This window comes from Nicotiana sylvestris, chromosome 11 (genome assembly GCF_000393655.2).
Source record: "Nicotiana sylvestris chromosome 11, ASM39365v2, whole genome shotgun sequence".
NCBI lineage: Eukaryota > Viridiplantae > Streptophyta > Magnoliopsida > Solanales > Solanaceae > Nicotiana > Nicotiana sylvestris.
This window is the reverse complement of record NC_091067.1, coordinates 31,513,389-31,534,717: the sequence shown is the minus strand read 5'-3', so window position 1 is coordinate 31,534,717 and position 21,329 is coordinate 31,513,389. Positions and strand designations below refer to the sequence as shown.

Sequence of the window (21,329 nt, the reverse complement as noted above, 5' to 3'; positions counted from 1 at the left end):
ACCATGCTTTTCCATGGGAAGTCCTTGTGGATTTAAAAAAAAAATTCCTGCCCCTGTTTCAGAAAAATCTTGTTAGTTTGAAAATGTGGTGGTTAGTTTGTGGCATCATTGTTGAGCGTCTGCTTCCGTCACTACCATGCTTCATTCTAATTAGCTGCTTCGGGCTAACAAGGAGTTGTTTGACCTTTTGATTGGAACTAGGCTACAAAACCTCTACACGACCTGAATCTTTCACCCTTACTTGTTGCATTGTATTTTCATTTTGAAAGTTGATGAATCCTTGTATTTTCTCAAAATTCAAGATTCACTTGATTGCCTGAACCTCAGTTATCACCATACTGCTTATTCTAAATCAAGTCAATTGTGATGTGCCTGGCCAGACTCCGCTTTGTGCAATTTAGAAGCTGGTAGTAGGCTTTGAAAGCCTTTCCTGCTTGTTCAACAAGGGCTAACTCAAAAGAGACCCATAAAGATAGACTCAAAGAGCAAAGTGAAATAATTTTTGACAAAAGGAACAAAGAAAAATTTGGAGCACAGATGACTATATGAAGAAGAATGAGAAAAAGAAAACTTATCTGAGGGAAGCAGCCAGCTCCAATGATCATGACATGCATTTCGAACTGATCAGCCTAATCCGTCCAACCAATCATATTTTCAGTTCATGTCATGTCTTCATACTTTAAAATCGGGCTATAACTGATCCAATTTCTCTGTAAAGTCACGAACCTCATTCGACTTGTAGTGCCCTGAAGGGTTTTCACCAACAAGCCTCTCTCATTTGTTCATCTCTAAACTCACCATCGCCTTACGGTGCCCACGAGGGTCTTCACCAGTAAGACTCTCTCATTTTAAATTTTCTCTCAGCTCACCATCGCCTTACGGTGCCCGTGAGGGTTTTCACCAATAAGACTCTCTCATTTTAAATTTTCTCTCTTGCGCCCATGAATAAAGTACTACCCATGATGTAAATCATACCTCTATCTCGCTTGACCTGACATCCTAAAAGATTGATCAAAAGGTCTTTCTTTGGACCGTAATGTAGGCTTTTGGACAGGGTTAGAAAAAAAAGGTGGCATGAAGGCTCAAACTAACTTAAGATGAAAAGGGGTCAAAATTACAACTTTTGGAATCAGATCTTTTCAAAACCAAAACTTCTGCCCCAGTTTCTTTGGGTCTGGGGAATTTTAATTTTTATTTTGATGGGACCGAACTGTGAGGCTGCCTACGTATCCTTAAAAGAAATCAGGTCGAACGTAGTTTAAAAGGGATTTGCTTGTTTTTGTTGATTTTCTTTTCTTTTCTTTTCTTTTTGTCTTTCTTTTTTTCTCTTTTTTCTTTCTTTTTTTTCCTTCTTTTCCTTCTTATTTTTCATTCATTCATTCATTTTTTTTCATTCTCTAATACTGTTACTGATTCCAAAAGAGAGGTATGAAAGAAAATAAATAAGGCTTAAACGGGATAACAAAGGATAAAAGTGTTTGGGTAGCGGAATAAAATGCCTTCGTCATTTCAACCTTGAACATGCCAAGTACAAAATGCGACTGAAAATAAGCAACAGACTCATACATAGTACCTCTTGACCGCATCCGAATTGATAGACATATCTATACATTTGCCTTCTATGTCTGTTAAATACAAAGCACCATTGGGTAACATTCTTGTCACTATGAACGGCCTCTGCCAGTTTGGGGTGAACTTGCCTTTAGCTTCAGGCTGATGTGGAAGGATGCGTTTCAATACCATCTGACCCACTTCGAATTTTCGAGGATGCACCTTTTTGTTGTATGCTCTTGTCATTCTCTTCTGATACAATTGACCATGACATACTGCGGCCAATCTTTTCTCATCAATCAAACTCAACTGCTCTAGCCAGATTTTGACCTACTCATCATCATCAATTTCAGCTTTTGTAATGGTCCGAAGGGATGGAATCTCATCTTCTGCAGGTATAACTGCCTCAGTTCCATATACTAGCAAATAAGGAGTTGCACCTACTAAAGTGCGAACAGTAGTGCGATAACCTAGTAAGGCAAAATGCAGTTTTTTCATGCCACTGCCTAGAACCTTGAACCATCTTACGAAGTATCTTCTTTATGTTCTTGTTGGCAGCCTCAACAGCTCCATTTGCCTTGGGGCGATACAGAGTGGAGTTCCGATGCATGATCTTGAACTGTTGGCATACCTCTTTCATCAAATGACTATTGAGATTGGCAGCATTGTCTGTGATGATCACCTTGGGAATCCCGAACCGACAAATGATGTTTGAATGAACAAAATCCACCACTGTCGTCTTGGTCACGGACTTGAAAGTTACAGCTTTGACCCACTTGGTAAAGTAATAAATGGCCACCAGAATAAACTTATGCCCATTTGACGTTGCCAGCTCAATTGGTCCAATGACATCCATGCCCCAGGCAACAAAGGGCCAAGGTGCAGACATTGTGTGTAACTCAGATGGGGGAGAATGAATCAAATCACCATGTACCTGGCATTGATGACACTTGCGAACAAAACTGATACAATCCCGTTCCATGGTGAGCCAATAATAACCTGCTCGAAGTATCTTCTTTGTCAAGACATACCCGTTCATATGCGGCCCGCAAACTCTAGAATGCACTTCGGCCATGATAGTTGAAGTTGTTTTAGCGTCTATGCACCTCAGCAGTCCTAAATCCGGAGTCCTCTTGTACAAGATTCCTCCACTTAAGAAAAATCCACTAGCCAGACGTCGAATGGTTCTCTTTTGGTCACCTGTAGCATGTACTGGGTATACCCCCAACCTGATGTATTCCTTGACATCATGGAACCAAGGTTCGCCATCGATTTCCTCTTCCACCACATTATAATAAGCATGTTGATCATGAACTTGGATATGCACGTGGTCGATATAAGCCTTGTCCGGATGATGTAACATTGACGCCAGAGTAGCCAAGGCATCAGCAATCTCATTATAAATCCTGGGATTATGTCTAAATTCAATCGACCTGAATCGTTGACAAAGATCATGCAGACACTGTTGGTACGGTATGAGCTTCAAAGCTCGAGTCTCCCATTCTCCTTGAATCTGATGAACCAACAAATCTGAATCTCCCAGAACCAGTATTTCCTGGATTCCCATGTCTACAGCTAACCTCAAACCAAGAATACATGCTTCGTACTCGGTTATGTTGTTGGTGCAATGAAATTGAAGTTGGGCTATTACATGGTAGTGTTGCCCTGTTTCAGAGATAAGTACAACCCCTATTCCAACACCCTTCATGTTAGCAGCTCCATCAAAGAAGAGTTTCCAACCTGGCTTTTCATCACGATCAACCTCGTCAACACACATGACCTCTTCATCAGGAAAATAAGTCTTCAGTGGCTCATATTCATTATCCACCGGATTCTTAGCCAAGTGGTTGGCCAAGGCTTGGGCCTTCATCGCGGTCCGAGTCACATAGATGATGTCAAACTCTGTAAGTAAAATCTTCCACTTCGCCAGTCTTCCCGTGGGCATAGGCTTTTGAAAGATATACTTTAGAGAATCTACGCGGGAAATGAGGTAAGTAGTGTAGGACGACAGATAATGCTTCAACTTTTATGCCACCCAAGTCAAGGCACAATATGTCCTCTCAAGCAGAGTGTACTTAACCTCATATGGAGTGAAATTCTTACTGAGATAATAGATTGCTTGCTCCTTTTTTCCCGTGATGTCATGTTGACCCAATACACAACCAAAAGAATTGTCCAAGACTGTCAAATAGAGAATTAAAGGTCTTCCAGGCTCTGGTGGGACCAGCACAGGTGGATTTGACAGGTACCTCTTAATCTTATCAAATGCTTCTTGACATTCGTCAGTCCACTTGACCGCAACATTCTTCTTCAACAGCTTAAAGATAGGCTCACAGGTTGTCGTGAGCTGAGCAATGAACCTGCTGATGTAATTTAACCTTCCAAGCAAACTCATCACCTCTGTTTTGTTCTTTGGAGGCAATAACTCTTGAATGGCTTTGATCTTCGACGGATCTAACTCAATGCTGCGTCTACTAACCACGAATCCCAGCAGTTTCCCAGATGAGACACCAAATGCACATTTCGCTGGATTGAGCTTGAGGTTGTACCTGCGGAGCCTTTGGAAAAACTTCCTCAAGTCCTTGACGTGGTCAGACAACTTCTTTGACTTTACGATCACATCATCTACATAAACCTCAATCTCCTTGTGTATCATGTAATGAAATATGGTGGTCATCGCCCTCATGTAAGTTGCCCCAACATTCTTCAAACCAAATGGCATTACCCGATAACAGTATGTTCCCCATGGTGTGATGAATACTGTCTTTTCTATATCTTCCTCATCCATCAAGATCTGGTGATATCCCGCGTAACAGTCCACAAAAGACCCAATCTCATGCTTGGCACAATTATCGATCAGAATGTGAATGTTTGGCAATGGAAAATCATCCTTTGGGCTTGCTTTGTTAAGATTACGGTAATCAACACACACCCTGGTCTTACCATCCTTCTTTGGGACTGGCACAACATTGGCTAAAGAAGTGGGATATCGAGTGACTCGAATGACCTTTGCAGTAAGTTGCTTTGTGATTTCTTTTTTGATCTTCACACTCATATCAGTCTTGAACTTTCGCAACTTTTGCTTGAATGGAGGGAATGCTGGATCAGTTGGCAATTTATGAACTACCAGATACAGTGCTCAGGCCCGGCATATCGTCATATGACCATGCAAAGACATCTTTGTACTCAAACAATGTTTTGATTATTTCCTCCTTAACTTGCGGTTCTAAATGCACACTTATCTTGGTTTCCCTAACATCATCCTGGTCCCCTGAATTGATTGCTTCAGTCTCACTCAAATTAGGCTTTGTTTTTTCTTCAAATTGTTTTAGCTCATTACTGATTTCCTCAAATGTTGCTTCTTCATCATATTCTATTTCATCATCATATTCTACTTCTTGGATTATTATTTAAGAATTAGATTGGCTTTTAAGACTCGGCTGAAAACTCTTCATGCATGTCATGTCACTGTAACCAACATAAAAAGAACTGTACAAAAGAAAAAAGAACAAAATAAAACACTATTAAGAATAACGGAAAACGAAAAATTGCATTTCATTGAAAATAAAAGGATAAAAGGGTTTGAACATCAAAACAAACAAAAACTAAAAATCTGGATTACAACCCTAGAATAACCCAGATAATAGAAAGGAAAACAAAGCAAACTACCAAAACTCCTTCCTGGTGGGGAGAGGAGTAGCTTCCCAATTGCTAAACTTCACGTTTGGGCCAACGAGCTGCACATTTGCTTTACTAGAGCCTTCACCAAATTTTACCATATTGACTTCTTCGAACAGACTTTGGAACCTATTGATCAGCCCTTCATCAACATCGACCACAGGTTTTGGGATTGAGGAGGTTGGAGGTTTTTCGGTCCCTAGCTTGACAAAATACTTAGAGATGTGTGGGACGGGCTTGGAGAGCGGTCATACCTTCTGTTTCAGATTTTTAACCCTTTTCACGTCCTTCTCTGTGGGCATGAATCCCAAACCAAATGTACCAGGATTCCCACTATGGCGCACTGGATGCACAATACCCTGTAGAGATGAGCCCAAACCCTTGACCGGCACAAAACCATTCTTCAACATTTCATTCGCAACCATGACGGACGCGGAGGATAGCTTAAGACCTGGAATGCATTTTCCTTTAGGAATTTTCTCAACAGACACTGTTTCGAAAGTCTGATAGAACCAAGGTCCCTTATCATCTTCAGCTTCGATAAACGAAACGATTGTGTCATTACAAGCTGACAAGTCCTTATCACCATGCACAACATTCGAACTTCACCATTTGGTGCAGAGAAGACGGAACTACCTTAGCAACATGTATCCAAGGCCTGCCCAACAACAGATTGTAGGAGACATCCACATCTAACACTTGGAATTCTATGGTAAACTCAAATGGACCTATCGACAATTCGAGCATTATATTTCCAACAGAATCTTTACCTCCCCCATCAAAGCCTCGGACACATACACTGTTCAAGTGGATTCTTTCGGTGCCAATCTTCAGTTTTTGCAGGGTAGACAAGGGACAAATATTCGCACTAGAGCCATTATAAACCAAAACCCTTGAGACAACATAATCTTAGCACTTCACCGTGAGATAAAGAGCTCGGTTGTGTTCTGTACCCTCCATAGGAAGTTCATCGTCCGAGAAAGTGATCCTATTTGCTTCGAAGATCTTGCGAGCTGTCTTTTCCAAGTGGTTCACTGCGATCTTATCAGGAACATGTGCCTCATTCAAAATCTTCATCAAGACCTTGCGATGTTCATCTAAATGTATCAACAAAGACAAAAGAGAAATCTGAGCTGGTGTTTTCCTTAATTACTCTACAATGGAATAATCTTGCACTTTCATCTTTTTCAGGAACTCCTCAGCCTCTTCCTCGATGACCGATTTCTTTACTGGCATTTGGCTATCCTTGAATGGCTTGGCTTTCCTTAATTCTTCTGGGGTGAAATATCTCCCAGAACGAGTCAATCCTCCAGTTTCATTAACTTCTTCCTCTATTTCTTTTCCTTTGTATGTCACTATCACTTGTTTATAATTCCACGAAACAGCCTTGGCATCTACCACTGGCAGCTGGGTTACTGGTTTAATGATGATAGGGGTAATAAGAGCCCCCTTCACAACTATGACAGGCTTACTTGGAATCCATGGTACTACCATTTTTGAAATTTTTGAACTTGCCCCGATATCTTTCGATAGCCCTTTCATGACCAACACTGGTGGTTTTGAATTGAGTGAGCTTGGCTTCTCTGTTACCCCTTCGACTGTCAAGGGCGTTGCTTTGGTAGAGTCCGGAGCTTTAAGCAAATTGCTTTCACTGGCCCGAATCATCATGACGGACTTAGAAGACTTCTTGGACTCCCCATCCTTATGAACTATTTCAATCATATGTGTCTCTGCATGGGCTGGCAAAGGGTTTTGGTTGATGTTTGGCGCGTCTGGGCTTTGGACTACAATTTGGTTTGTATCAATGAGCTCCTGGATTGCCCGTTTCAAATGCCAAGACTTCTCTGTGTCATGCCTTGGAGCATCAGAACAATAGGCGCATCTTAGGGAATAATCGAGGTTCTTTGGAGGGGGATTTGGTATCTTTGACTCAATCGGCCTCAAGACGTCTAACTGCCTTAACCTTTGAAACAAACTAGCATAAGATTCTTCAAGCGGGGTGAAAGTTTGTTTCCATTGCTGCCTCTCTCTCCTATACTCTGGCCTTGATCGAAACTTTGAACCAGTGGGGTTTTGATAGGGTTGTGGGGGTGGATAGGTATTTTGTGGAGCTGGGTAGATATTCTGCAGAGCTGGAGCACGCCATTGCGGGTAAGGAGGGGGTTGAGCATATGACTGTGCATGGTGAACAAGGTATTGGGATGGCCTGGTTAAGTATTGGGGGTTTTGCGGGGAAAAGTAATGTTGAGGTGGATTATATGGAGCTTGGGCGTAGGTTTGAGGTCGGGGTCGAGGATGGGTGTATTGATGAGGTGAACCCCTCTGGCCATGCCATGATCCGGAGACAACCACAACGACATCTTCCTTCTTCTTTTTGCCTAGCAGACTTCCGGTACCACTCTAGATTGCCTGGGTGGTTGCTTTTATAGCAGAATAGCTCATGATCTTACTCGACTTGAGCCCTTCTTCCACCATTTCTCCCATCTTCACCACATCATTGAAAGACTTACCAATGGCTGAGATCAAGTGGCCATAGTAAGTGGGCTCCAGGGCTTGAAGAAAGTATTTAACTATCTCGTCTTCTTCCATCGGAGGATTGACTCGTGCAGCTTGCTCCCTCCATCGAACCCATATTTTCTAAAGCTTTCACTGGGTTTCTTTTCCACCTTGGTCAGAGATAGGCGGCCTGGAACAATGTCTATATTGTACTGAAAGTGTCGGGCAAAGGCCTGAGCCATATCGTCCCAGGTGTACCACCTGCTGGCGTCCTGGCGGGTGTACTATTCTAAAGTTGTCCCACTCAGACTTTGGCTGAAGTATGCCATCAGTAATTTGTCTTTTCCCCCGGTGCCTCTCATTTTACTACAATAACCTCTCATATGAGCTATAGGATCCCCATGTCCGTCATACAAGTCAAACTTGGGCGTCTTGAACCCGACAGGCAGTTGGATATCGGGGAACAAACACAAATCCTTATAGGCCACACTTACTTGGTTTCCTAACCCTTGCATATTTCTTAATGATTGCTCCAGACTCTTTACCTTCCTAAACATCTCTTCTTGCTCTGCGTTCTTAGGTGGTTTGTCAGTTTCAACACGAGGCTCAAATTGGGGAGTGTAAGAGTAAGGATTTGGGACTTTGAATGTGGGCTCAGGTGCATAGTAGTGGGCATCTGTAGCGGGGAATGCGGGCTCACTAGAGGATCGGTAGAGGGTAGCTTGTGGAGGGGGTATGAAAATAGGAGCAAATGTCAGAGCAGGGTATGAGGTTGTTTTGGCTGGCGGAGCATGAACAGTTTGGGCTGAAGTGTCGGGGTAGTTGTGGTAAAGGGTAAAGCTAGGTGCGTGTTGTGGGGAAAGATCAATGGTATTGGGCATCTGGGATTGAGAGAGTGGTGGAATGGAAGCAGGGTTTTCTGTGTAGTTGGTAGGGAACGAGGGTGGAGGGTGTCCCTTAATTCAGGCTTGATATATTTCTGTCATCTGATGTTTCAACCTCCGGACCTCCTCTTGCAGTTCTGATTCCGACTCAATAATCTCCCTTGGTGGGTCTACAACTCCAGTGTCTGTTTCCTTGCTAGCCATGACTATTTGACGCTTTGATTGGGTGTTGTATGGATGACTTGCCAGGATGCCAACAAACTAGCCACCTTCTTGAAACTTAGAGATAACAGAGGACAACAACACAAAACCACCATGTTAGCATTAGAGCATTTATCAAATAATAATATCACATTACGTGCAATGCACTTAGCAATGATTAATGGTTCTAAAGTGGCTTTGAGGGTCGCAGGGTCATATGACATCATCCCAATTTGCTCATTTCAATCATTCATTCTCTTTCTTTTCCAACACCTCTTATCACTCTTTTCTTTTTCTTTTTCTTTCTTATTTTGAACCAAAAATGATTTGACCGAACCCGATGTAGGTTGTCTACATATCATGTCCCTCATGAATCAGACCAAGCGTAGTTCTGAAGAAGTGATGGAAAATAAACTGAAAAACAAAATCTTTTTGGGATTTTTCATTTAAAACTTTTCGATATTAAAATACAAAGGGAAATACGATAATGAAAGACATGACAGACTCGACTACACTATGACAGACTCTGACACTACCTAAAGGACTCAGTACTCCTAGACAAGACGCGAAAGTAAAAGACAACATAAGACAATCTCAAAACATCTAAATAGGATGACTCCTCAAGCTGCTCCTAAATGCGACAGTCCTGGTTGGGATGGGTCTGATGAAGATCCGGATGGCCCCGTCAATCCTGTTGAATCTAAGCTCTGTATTATACCCTGCAAGGACACCTCGAAGCTGGGAATGAGAATCTTGGAATGCGCGCCTGCATCTGGAAGGCTGACTCTAGTAAGATACTCACGGTGTTGTCCCATGTTCTCTACCAACCCTACCAACTGTGATCTCAGTGACTGGAGTGTAGCTAGGACCCCAACCCTTTCTGCTCCATGGGCCTCCTCTACCTGGGTAAATCGATCCATCAACTATCTAAGCAATATCCGTGAGGTGTCCTCCTCGTCAAATACTCCTCTAACACGTCGGGGCAATGGCCTGCTAACCCCTCACTGAGTAGACTGTAGCCATATGAAGTACTCATGGGTATACCCAGGTGAATGTCGGTCAGCTGCTAAAGTATCCCTACCCATCTTCATTGCATGACGCCAATAGGTCTGGATGTCGACCTCCCTGTGTGGCATAGTGTCAAATTCCCTGATGAAGTCACGAGAATCAGGAATGTAGGGGACTTCTTGCCGCCTCCCTAACTGACGCATCACTCTAGCATAGGTATATGGTCTAGTACACCATAGTCCAATCAGTACCAAGAAGTCTTGCACGCGAGATCCTACTAAGATCACGTCCAAATCAATCCATAGGTATGACCACAAAATCTTCTCTTCAGTCAATGATCTTAAATAATCAACCCAATCCAGAACTCCGAGTGGTAAGGCAAACCTATCGAATGTCATCCTATGCTCGATGCACTTCACTCGATCTCTCAGACAGCGGTCAATCACATCTTTCTCAAACATGGTGGTGGGATGTAAGTGTTCCATCATCCACAACTGTAGCAACAAGTTGCTTCCCTAAAAGAACCTCCCACCTTCTCGAATCCTGGTCAAAGCACGATAGATCTCTGCCAAAATTGTCAGAACCAAGGTGACCTTACTACTGTGTTTATCATGGAAGAGTGCAAAGGCTATTGACCCCAGACGCGTGCTAATATGTCTACCCTCCAAAGGAAATACCAGGAAACCCAACAATGCAATAGTGAATACCATAGGGCGCCTCTTCTTCCAAGAATCATATGATATGGAAAATTCATCTACGAATGTCTCATACCAAGTAGGACGAGCAAACCTCTCGAATAAAAAGTCCAAAGGTTCCCAAAATTGATCTAGACAGCCCATGTGATCTTCCAAATCCATCCCTATGATCTTAAGGAACTTGGTGCTTGAATGAGCCCTTGTGTAAATCAAATCCTTGTCTAGGTATGGCAGGCGGGTTAACCCGGCTATCTCAGCTAAGGTGGGTGTCATCTCAAGATCCCCAAACTTGAATACCATTCCCTGCGGGTCCCAAAATGTCAACATTGCTTCTACAAGGTCGGGACGGGGAGTGATGTCCATCAAAGAAATAAGAGTCCTTAATTTTCCTATCAAATCATATTGCTCAAGCAATGTGAACATGTTCCACTATTTTACTAGCCTTCTAGGGACTTTGACCACCATTGATACTCTAGCATTGGTGAGTGGATCCATACCTTAATGGGAAAAACATGGTTAATGACTCAAAACATTATGTGACACCACAACATTTACTAGGGGACGGCTGGGCTATTTCTGCAAAATGGATTGGGGGGCCAAAAGTGGCTAAAAATGCAAACTCAAGAAAGGTGACCTCAAAGACATGAGAATACCTCACTAAAGCTTATATGAATTCTAACTCCTAATAATCATGGCCCAAAATTAATTTACATAAATGACCCATTTTGCAAAAATGGCCGATATGGCCAAAAGTGGCTAAAGATACAAACTTGAAAAGGATGGACCTTAAAATAATATGACACCTATTTGTGGATTCAAGATCCTAAGACATGGGTTATTGAACCATTTTTGCGAAAATGACCCCAATTTGCAAGAATGGCCGACGTGGCCGAAAGTGGCTAGAAATGCAAGATATGGCTAAGACCCCGCAAAGCCAAGAATCTAAGACACTAGGAAGACCGGACCCTATGTGGGTTGCCTACGTATCACGTCTCAAAAGACGAGAATCAGGTTCGCGTAGTTCGGAAAGATTGGACATGGGAGAAAGCCTTTAAAAAAATACAACTAATTTGGAAAACCATATTTTTGTCTTTTGAGAAATGATGAAAAATGTAAAATCTTCTGGATTTTCTCTTCTTCTTCTTTTGAATTTTGGAAAATGATAAAATATGTAAAATCTTTTGAATTTTTTGGAATTTTTTGATTTTATTTTTTGGAAAATATTAGAAAAGTGTAAAATCTTTTGGATTTTCTATTTTCAAAAAAAAAATTGTCTTTTTTTTGGAAAATAATGGAAAAGTATAAAATCTTTTTTGGATTTTGTTTTTCATTTTTGGAAAGTAATGGGAAAGTGTAAAATCACCTACTTCATTTTATATTTCACCCTCAAATATCCTTGGTCCGCCAAATGACCCTTTTACCCCTAAAGAGATGCAACATGTAGCACATAGGGATAATTAAATATCTTTTTGGGCCATGAGCCCATTTTGACATAATTTGGATAGGCCTCCTACAACGGGACACGGTGTCTGGGACCGGACCTCCTAGGTTTAAATGATATGATGCACATAAGTATGACCTAAAGGCTGACCTACGGTTGGGGTTCACTAGACAAGGCAAATCGGGGTGGCACGTGGTCGATGGCGGCTGCTCTAGCTGTCCGCCCACTCCACGCCCCCACGCCACCCCCTAAAGATACGGGTAACTCACAAAAAGGTCGTGTACGCTCAAACGTACTCCGGAAGCCTTGTTGCAGAAAGAAGACTCGGGACTATGCAAATGATGACAATTTATAAAGAAGTAACACATAAAGAAAAAACTATAAACAAATAAGCAACTAGCAAATAAAACGACATAAACAAAATAAACTCGAATAAAACAGATAAAACACATAAAAACCTCAACCGAATATCCTAGAAGCCAACAAGATCAAGTACTAGTTTGAATCTGAGATTCCCCGGCAGAGTCGCCAGAGATGTCACACCCCTTTTTTAACAAACCTCACTAACCCTCTTAAATAAATAAAAAGATTTAGTAAAGCTTGAAAGGGTTTTTAAATTCGAAAGTGACAAAATTGTGTTCAAAAGGAAATAACTCAGAGTCGCCACCTGACATTGGTTTCGGTGTGCCAGGTCACCGTTTTTAAAAAAAATAATTTTCCTTTTAAAACACTTTGGACTCCAAACTAAGTCTGCACCAGAGATTCGGGTAAGGGGGTTCATTTGACTCGGGGAGAAGGTCTTAGGCACTCCCCAAGTCCCGTGAAAATCACGGTTGCGTACTCGATCTAGTTGGCTTTTAAAACATTCAATTGAAGTAGAAAACACATAAAAAGGAAAATAAACACACAAGAGGCTCAAGGTCGTCCCCGCCTAAATAAAAGTAAAAGAAAAATGAAAATAAAATAAAAATATTACAAGTTTCTACTGTTGGCCTCCATTTACAAATACTTCAGGGCATACCCCGAATAAAAATATATACAAATCCCTCGGGACATTCCCCGGATAAATTTAACTAAGGGAACGACTTCTCGCCTCGAAATTAAAAGCAAACAAATAGAAAAATCCTAAGATTGCCTACCCAAATGTTGTCGACCTAAACATGCTCCTAGAGTTAATGAAACTAGCAATAATGAAGCAGAAATGAAACATATCATATTAAACCCAATTCTCTTTAATTATGTTCAAACCTCCACTGCCCGATTTTTATCTTTTAACTTAAACCATCCCGCAGCCCAAACATTGTTATGTCCAAATTACAGCCCAAGTCTGAATTAGTTCGTTCGTCTCATGTTAAAACAAATAATCGAAATGATCATCATAACGTTTCCAATCAAACATGAAGGCCACCAAGAAATTAACCAAGCAGTATAAACAATCAACAAGCATTTATTGAAATATTAATTAAAAGAAATGAGGAGAGAGAGTAAACCTTAGATGAACCAAAATTATTCTGAAATTTTGACTAAAAGGAAATCGCGGGTTTGAACCACAACTGGAAATGAAACTCGAACCTCCGACAGGAACTCAAACAGAAGACCGCTATCGATTGGGAACCTCGCTGAAACTGACCGGACTGCCTCGTTATCTTCTTGTTCTGCTAAGACTATGCGTGGGTAAAGGAATTCTGGTTTTCACGTAACAAGAAAAGAAGACGTTCGGCGGATATTGGGGTGCTCAAGAGGTTCAGCCGATCCAGCCTTTTGGTGAAGAAGAAGAGGTGAGTGAGGGCGTTAGTTTTGGATGTTGTCGCGGCTGTGAGCTCGTTTGTGGTCGTGTGTGAGAGTGAAGCTCGCCGGAAACGGCAGCCTCATCGTGGACGACGGTCTGGCGGCGGTTCTGGGGTTGCCGGCGACGGAGGCTGCTCTAGGGTGGAGTAGATGACTGGAGGCGGCTGCCACGTTGGAAAGGAGTCCAGAAGCCCGGTCCCTTAGGGTTCAGCTCCTCTAAATATATATGTCGATCAGTGTTTTTTTCCGTGCTTAGAGAAAAAGAAAAGTATCTTCAACGTGTGGTCCCCAAAATTTCAGTGCGTGGAGTGTATCAAATTATATACGTGAGGAAGGTGAATCAAGAATAGTGTGTAAGGGTCAGATGGAAATATTTGGTCGGTTCAGGAAAAAAAAAGAATTTTGAAGGAAATATATAAAAAACAGGAAGGCACGTGATGGGGAAGAAAAGGGGTAAAATGGGACTACTTTGAATTTTTGTTTCTTATACTCTTGCTCTTTTCTGCTACTTCGTTTCTCTTCTTTCATTTTTTGTTGTTTTCTTGTTTTGTTTCATTTTTGTTTGTTTGTTTGTTTCCCATTTTAATTTTCTTTTTTTCTTTTTTTTAGACAAGACAAAAAAAACTAATTATTTAATTGGTAGGAAATTACTAAAAATGAAAACATGATAGCCGAATAAATAAATAATAATAATAAAAAATAAAAACTACTCAATACTTATTAAAGGCCTACAACTTTTAAACTAAATTAAGTAACTATAGATATATAATTTTTGAAATTTCTCTTCTTATCTTTTTGGAAAAATAAAATAACAATACTATTTTTGTATTTTTTAAATTTTATGAAAGGTAGATAAACTAAAATTAACTAGATAAAATATCAATTAGCTAAATAAAAGAAAAATATTTTTGTAATTTTTCATTTTTGTGATACAATAAAGTAAAATAGTTAAAACTAGGTAAAATAGCGATATTAAGCCTAAATTAAATATCTAAAAGCTAAAATGAGTAAAAACTCGGGGAGGGTCAAAAATTACATGTCTACACACTTAATGATTAAGATCTGAATAATTAAGATTCATATTTTAAAAAGAAACACTTAATGTATTAGATCTAAATAATTAAGATTCAGATTTTCGTTAAGTGCAAACAAATGAGGCCTAAGTTGGATCGATTATATGAATCTTATGTATTCTACTCTATTCCATAATAAAGTATTATCAAATTGTTAGATTTAGTTTAAAACATTTGATGGATTGCAGAATTTTTATCACATATTCATGTTAAGGCAATTGATATATGATGAATAGGACTGTCTATTAAGCTCCTAAACTTCAGATCCAAAAAGTGCAAGTGATAAACTTGATAGTTAAGTAAGGTGAAGATCCATTTGGGAACATGTATTTCAAGAAGCTACAATTTTTTATTTATTTATGAAAGTAAGGGCAAAATATTCCTTTAAATCCCAGACAAGCCTAATTTTCTTTTAATTTTAAGTTCTATGAATTGATAGTGTAAATATATATATATATATATATATATATATATATATATATATATATATATATATATATATATATACAATCAAATCATTTATAAGACAATTACAAGTAAATTTCTTACCGTAAACGAAAACTCGCAACAAATTAAATGTTATAACTAAACTACTATCACTAACTTACACTAGACTAGAAGCGTAAAAAATCAGTATATATAGCTTGAATGTTTTTTATTTATTTGACTTATATATATATATATATATATATATATATATATATATATATATATATATATATATATATATATATCCAAAAATGTGTAAATTTTTACGCTATCAATGAATTTTTACCTGTAATAACAAGTTAGTAACTATTTTTATCAGAAAATTAATTAATAATTTTTAATAAATTTATATAATTACCCAATAAGCGATCTAATTGTCTATTTTTTTTTTGAAAAGTTAACCTAAATAGTTGTTCACTAAACTACTTAAACTAAAAATAGCCAAAAGATATATAATATAATATTATTAGAAATGCCCAAAAAAAAATCATATTCGTAAAGCAGAAACATAAACGCACTCCTATGAACGTGGAAAATATACCGAATTCGATTGGTCGCTTCGAATTGGAATTGCATAGATTAGGCATACAGGCATTCCAGCCCGTTTTAGTGGAGGAGCCCGCTATTTGTTTACATCCATTAGTTTGCAAGTGATTCAATGCTCATTTTGATGGAGATCAAATGACTGTTCATGTACCTTTATCTTTGGAGGCTCAAGTAGAGGGTCGTTTACTTATGTTTTCTCATATGAATCTTTTGTCCCCGGCTATTGGGGATTTCATTTCCGTACCAATGCAAGATATGCTTATTGGACTCTATGTATCAACGAGCGGAAATCATCGAAGTATTTGTGTAAATAGATATAATCCATGTAATCGCAGAAACTATCAAAATTAAAAAAGAAGTGACAATAGTCGCTATAAGTATACGAAAGAACCATTTTTCTCTAATTCCTATGATGCAATTGGGCTTATCGGCAGAAACGAATCAATTTAGATAGTCCTTTGTGGCTCCGGTGACGACTACCTAAATAGTCGTCCACTAAACCACTTAAATTAAAAATAGCCGGAAGATGTATAATATATATAATTTATGTATAATATGTGTAATTGTGTATAATCAATATAAAATCTATATATAGTGGCTAGAAAAAGTAATAGTGAATCCAGCTGGCTATTTGTGTAAAGATCCATTTTTTTTACAGAATTGGGCTAAATTTCGACAACTATTCAGCCCATCTCATCCGAATTACGGATCTGCTTTACGGCCCATATATGATTTTCAAATATTAAGAGAAAACTTTCATTATTATTATTAAAAGGAACTGAAGATTAGGGAGAGAAATAAATAAAGATACAAACATTTAAAAAAGAAATAGTAGTAATTTTCTGCTGTTAATGATCCAAGCTTAGGTTTTTAGTATCAAACTTAATTTCATTGAAAAGGGTTTTTGGAGAAATTCTTGAAATTGTGTTTAGGTTAGCTTTCTGTGAAGAAGAAAGAAGGAAGAAATATGAGATTTGACCCAAGTTGAGTTCTTGTTCCACCTTACTTCAGAGGTAATTTTCTGCTGGTACCCCACAACTTTTATGTTTATTATGAAGAAAAAGGTTGATTTTTTTTTGTTGGGGTCTATAATTTCTTGAAGATGAAGTGCAACTAACTTGTCTATATGTTTATGTTTAAACAGCTATAGATATTGGCTTGTACATTTTTATAGAATTATTTGGTCAAGTTGCATAAGTGCTTCTATTTCAAAGAACTCGTGTTGTTTGGTTTGATTACTGTTAATTTTGTGAATGAAATAGTAAGATTATTAATCTTGTTTCTTACTTATTAAAAAGATGCTTGATTTGTTTATGTTTTTGTTTTTTGTTTAATGTAGTGTCTATATGTATAGAAGCTACATGAAATATCAAGATTCAATTTTTCACATATTAAGAGTAATTTAAATGTTCAAGGAGTTATGACAAGAAATATTGAAGTTTGATCTTCGAATGCCACAAAATGACGCTCAATGTGGTAAAGAGAGCTTTTGAATGGCTCGGATTTGCAGCATTTTCCACTTTACCATGTGTCTTTCCTCTTGTCTTTCGTTCTTTACTAGATTGTCTTTTGCCTTTGTCTTTGTTTTTTTTTTTTTTTTTGGGTTGTTACTATTTTCTTTATTGAAGTGTAGTAATGTTGTTTGGAGAAGATAAGAAGGAAAATAGGACCAATTTAGGAGTTAATGCCGATATGAAGTTAATTATGAGAACAAAATGGAGAAAGGAAAAGAGTAACACAGAAGGGTCGAGTAAGTGGTTTTATTGGATAAACTATGGTTTCTTTTATGTGAAGGATGTTTTTGAAATATTTGCAGTTATGTGGGGCTTCCATGTGATTGACCTGATAATGAAAGAACAGAAACTAGTACTTAAATTTGAATTGGCTATGATCATCAATTGTTTCATTTTGTCCTCTGCCCTTATACACTGAACCTTTCGTGCAGGTTTATTTGCTTGCTGAGACGTCCGTGTTTAAGTTGTTTAGTAGATGAAATTCTTGAATAAAGGACCTTTTTGATATAAGAAGAGATGCATATTACGTGAGAACTTCATTTAGTGCTGCGGTAAATGGTACCAGAAATTCTTGGTTCACTATTGCATCATTGCTCTAAGACCAAGGCATTCCGTTATGGCCTCTCTGTTCATGCTATGGCGATCAAGTCAGGCTTGCGAGATGACGTTGTCATATCCAATCACATCCTCAACATGTATGCCAAGTGTGGAAATATCAACTTTGCCAGTCAAGTTTTTAATGAGATGTCCGAGAGAAATCTAGTTACCTGGTCAGCCATGATCTCTGGTTATAGCCAAGATGGGAAGCATCTCATGGCTATCAACCTTTACTCCCAAATGCCACTAGAGCCCAATGAGTTTGTCCTTGCTAGTGCTCTTAGTTCATGTTCTAACCTCTCGGCCCTGAAACTTGGTAGACAAATACACGCCCAGTCTATCAAATTAGGCTGTTCGTCCATTTCATTTGTGTCCAACTCTCTGATCTCAATGTACATGAAAAATGGTCAATGTGGTGATGCTCTATCGGTTTTTGCAAGAACACCTAATCTAACTGATGTCTCTTATAACGCAATCATTATGGGTTTGGTAGAAAGTAATCAAAGAGAGGAAGCATTTGAAGTATACAAATGTATGTGCCGACAAGGGTTGGTGCCAGACTGCTTCACCTTTGTGGGGTTATTAGGAACCTGCAATTCTGAAGGTGATTTGGGGAAAGGAATGCAATTGCATAGCCAAACGATGAAGCTCAAACTTGACGGGACTGCTTTTATAGGCAATGTAATAATGATAATGTACTCAAATATAAACTTGTTAGATGAAGCTGAAAAAGTTTTCAGATCAATCAAAGAGAAAGATGTCATTTCATGGAATACTCTCATTGCTGCTTGTTCTCGTTGTGATGATCATTCGAAGGCATTGCGCGTTTTTAGAGAGATGTTGGAGTATTTTGATGGAAGGCCTGATGAGTTTACCTATGCTAGTGTGCTTTCTGCATCTGCTGGCATGGGTTCTATGCAATTTGGGCGGCAAATACATGCACATATTATTAGAACAAGCTCAAGTGTAGACATTGGTGTTGGCAATGCACTTGTGAACATGTATGCTAAATGTGGCTGTATTCAGTATGCGTATACAGCTTTTAGGCTAATGACTTGTCATAATCTTGTCTCATGGAATAGTGTCATTGCTGGATTTGCTAACCATGGCCATGGAAAAGAAGTTATAAAATTGTTCGAGGAGATTAGGAATGTCGGTTTAAAGCCTGATTCCGTCACATTTCTTGGACTTCTAATCGCTTGCAATCATGCAGGGCTTGTAGATGAGGGCCTAGATTACTTCAATACCATGAACGAGATTTATGGGGTTACTCCTGATATTGAACATTTCTCTTGCCTCATTGATCTACTAGGACGAGCTGGGAGACTGAAAGATGCTGAAGAATACATGCAAAGATACTCTTTTGGGCATGATCCAGTTGTTTTAGGTTGCTTACTTTCAGCTTGTCGGCTGCATGGTGATGTTGTAATAGGGGAAAGAATGGCTAAAAAGCTCCTACAGCTTCGGCCAGTTTCAACTTCACCTTATGTTTTGTTATCTAACTTGTATGCTTCAGACGAGAAGTGGGATAGTGTAGCAGAGGCAAGAAAAATGTTAAAGGGCTGCGGCTTAAAGAAGGAGGCTGGTCATAGTCTCATTGAAGTGAAGGGTTTTGTTGAAAAGTTCACAATTGGCGATTTCTCTAATTCAAGGATCGAGGAAATCATGAAAGTGCTTGGTGCTTTAGGCTGTGGATGGGATGAAGAAACTTTTCTCCTTGATTCAGCATAAGAAAAGGAGTTTTGTTCCTCATTCCACTCCTTCAGCACTATTGCAACAGCTCGGTTATGCCTATAGTTGCAAGCATGCTGTTTTGGTTTTCTGTACATGCCAGAACGGAAGAGAAGCGTATCAGACATGTTCTTGTGCAGTTGTATGGAGGGGAGTGGTCACAGTCTGCTTAATCTGATGGGTTTTGGAATTTTAAGCTCGGCATGCACGAAGAACTTCTGAAATGACAGATTTTACTGAACTAACAAAAGGTATAGACTGACTTAATCCGCTTCTTTCAAACTGCTTTTGGTCTTTACAAAATTTGACCTTGGAGATGAATGTTGCAGTGGCTTCATGATGTAATTGGAAGGCTTGGTTTTCGAGCTGTTGTTCTGGAGATTAATTTGAAATTGCTTAGGTAACAGCTGATTTTGTTGCCCTCATTTTTTAGGGATCGATTTGGCATTATGATACACACTGACAGAAATTTGCCTCTAAAACTGCAAGAAAAATCTTAAGTTCTTTAATCTTTCTGTTTTCAGGTATGAATCTGGTGGAACGAATACAATGTTTTTATCTTTTTGAAAACTAGTTTTCTCTATTGAGATCCACTTGTTCTTTCCCTGCATTCCATACTTGAGTTCCTAGGATCTTATGTATATTTAGGAATACCTTTGACAGAGTGAACGAAATGACGTTTGCTTTTCCGGTCTATTCTTTTCTCTGACTATCAAATTTGAGCTAGAAATAAGCTCTAAGCATATATACTTTTCCAGGTCGCATAGGAATAGTATATGTTTCGTATCACTTTTGAAAGCTTAAATATCTGCTCTAACTTGCTTAGATATCATGTAATGTAATGGAATAAGTGGTTCATTGGCTATCTGACCGATCTCCTGCGGCGAAGAGCAATCACGTAGTTTAGTTCTCTTTACACAACTGAAATGAATTTTTTTTTGAATTGGTAACTATTGTATATATTAAAAACATCAGTACATAGGTTGCACTGAAAACCAAAATTACAAGAAGAAGATTAGTAGATGTTCTGATTTGAGACCTAGCAAGATCCTAGTATGTCTATGATTGTCAATGTATCTTCTGTGTAAATCTGTTTACACCAAAAACAAAAAACAAGAATACAATTGAGTTTGATCTTCTGCACTGGATTGCTTCTATCTTCAAAATATCTAGCATTCCTTTCCCTCCAAACTGTCCACCATATACAAGCCGGGACAGTCCTCCATCTATCTCTACTAGTTGCTTCAGCTCCAGCTTCTTCCCAGCTATAAAGAACATCTTTAAGCCTGTATGGCATTGACCATGAAATACCCCTAAGACTAATAAAGATTTTTCATAGTTGGTCTGTAATCTTGCAATGTAGAAATAAATGGGTGACAATTTCAGCATTTTCCCCACATAGAAAACATCTATTCCCCTTTTTATGAGATTATCCTGGGTTAATACCGCCTCCTTTGCTAGTAGCCAAGTGAAGCATGCTACCTTGTATGAAATTTTTGTTTTCCATATATGTTTCCAAGGCCATGGGTCTACTTGTTGATTATTATGATTCAAAATTTATATGCATCCTTCACCCGGTAAACCCCTTTGTTGTGCCTCTGCCACCAAAGTGAATCAAACCCTTCCTGTAATCCTTT

At 39.0% G+C, this 21,329-nt stretch overlaps 2 protein-coding genes across 4 annotated transcripts; one reads left to right on the top strand and one right to left on the bottom strand.

Annotated features, from left to right (window-relative positions):
• Positions 1–1,881: 1,881 nt before the first annotated feature.
• On the bottom strand, positions 1,882–8,813 carry LOC138880895 (uncharacterized). The gene is made up of 10 exons (XM_070161079.1): positions 8,733–8,813; positions 6,406–7,404; positions 6,151–6,312; positions 5,866–6,057; positions 5,484–5,732; positions 5,031–5,040; positions 4,559–4,650; positions 3,950–4,345; positions 2,551–3,499; positions 1,882–2,021 (listed from the first exon to the last, which is right to left on the bottom strand). The coding sequence occupies exons 1-10, from the start codon at positions 8,811–8,813 to the stop codon at positions 1,882–1,884; spliced, it is 3,270 nt and encodes a 1,089-aa protein (XP_070017180.1).
• Positions 8,814–16,644: 7,831 nt separating this feature from the next.
• On the top strand, positions 16,645–20,388 carry LOC104226962 (pentatricopeptide repeat-containing protein At4g33170-like). 3 transcript variants are annotated; one of them, XR_011403906.1, is made up of 4 exons: positions 16,645–16,863; positions 17,796–19,943; positions 20,022–20,092; positions 20,217–20,388. XR_011403906.1 is itself a non-coding variant. In XM_070162984.1 (2 exons), exon 2 carries the CDS (start codon positions 17,920–17,922, stop codon positions 19,690–19,692), a length of 1,773 nt encoding a protein of 590 aa, XP_070019085.1. In that variant the 5' UTR covers positions 16,645–16,863; positions 17,796–17,919; the 3' UTR covers positions 19,693–20,388. The 3 variants fall into 3 exon arrangements, 1 of the variants encoding a protein (XP_070019085.1); XR_011403905.1 differs by having other exon boundaries at positions 20,022–20,388; XM_070162984.1 differs by having other exon boundaries at positions 17,796–20,388.
• Positions 20,389–21,329: the final 941 nt, after the last annotated feature.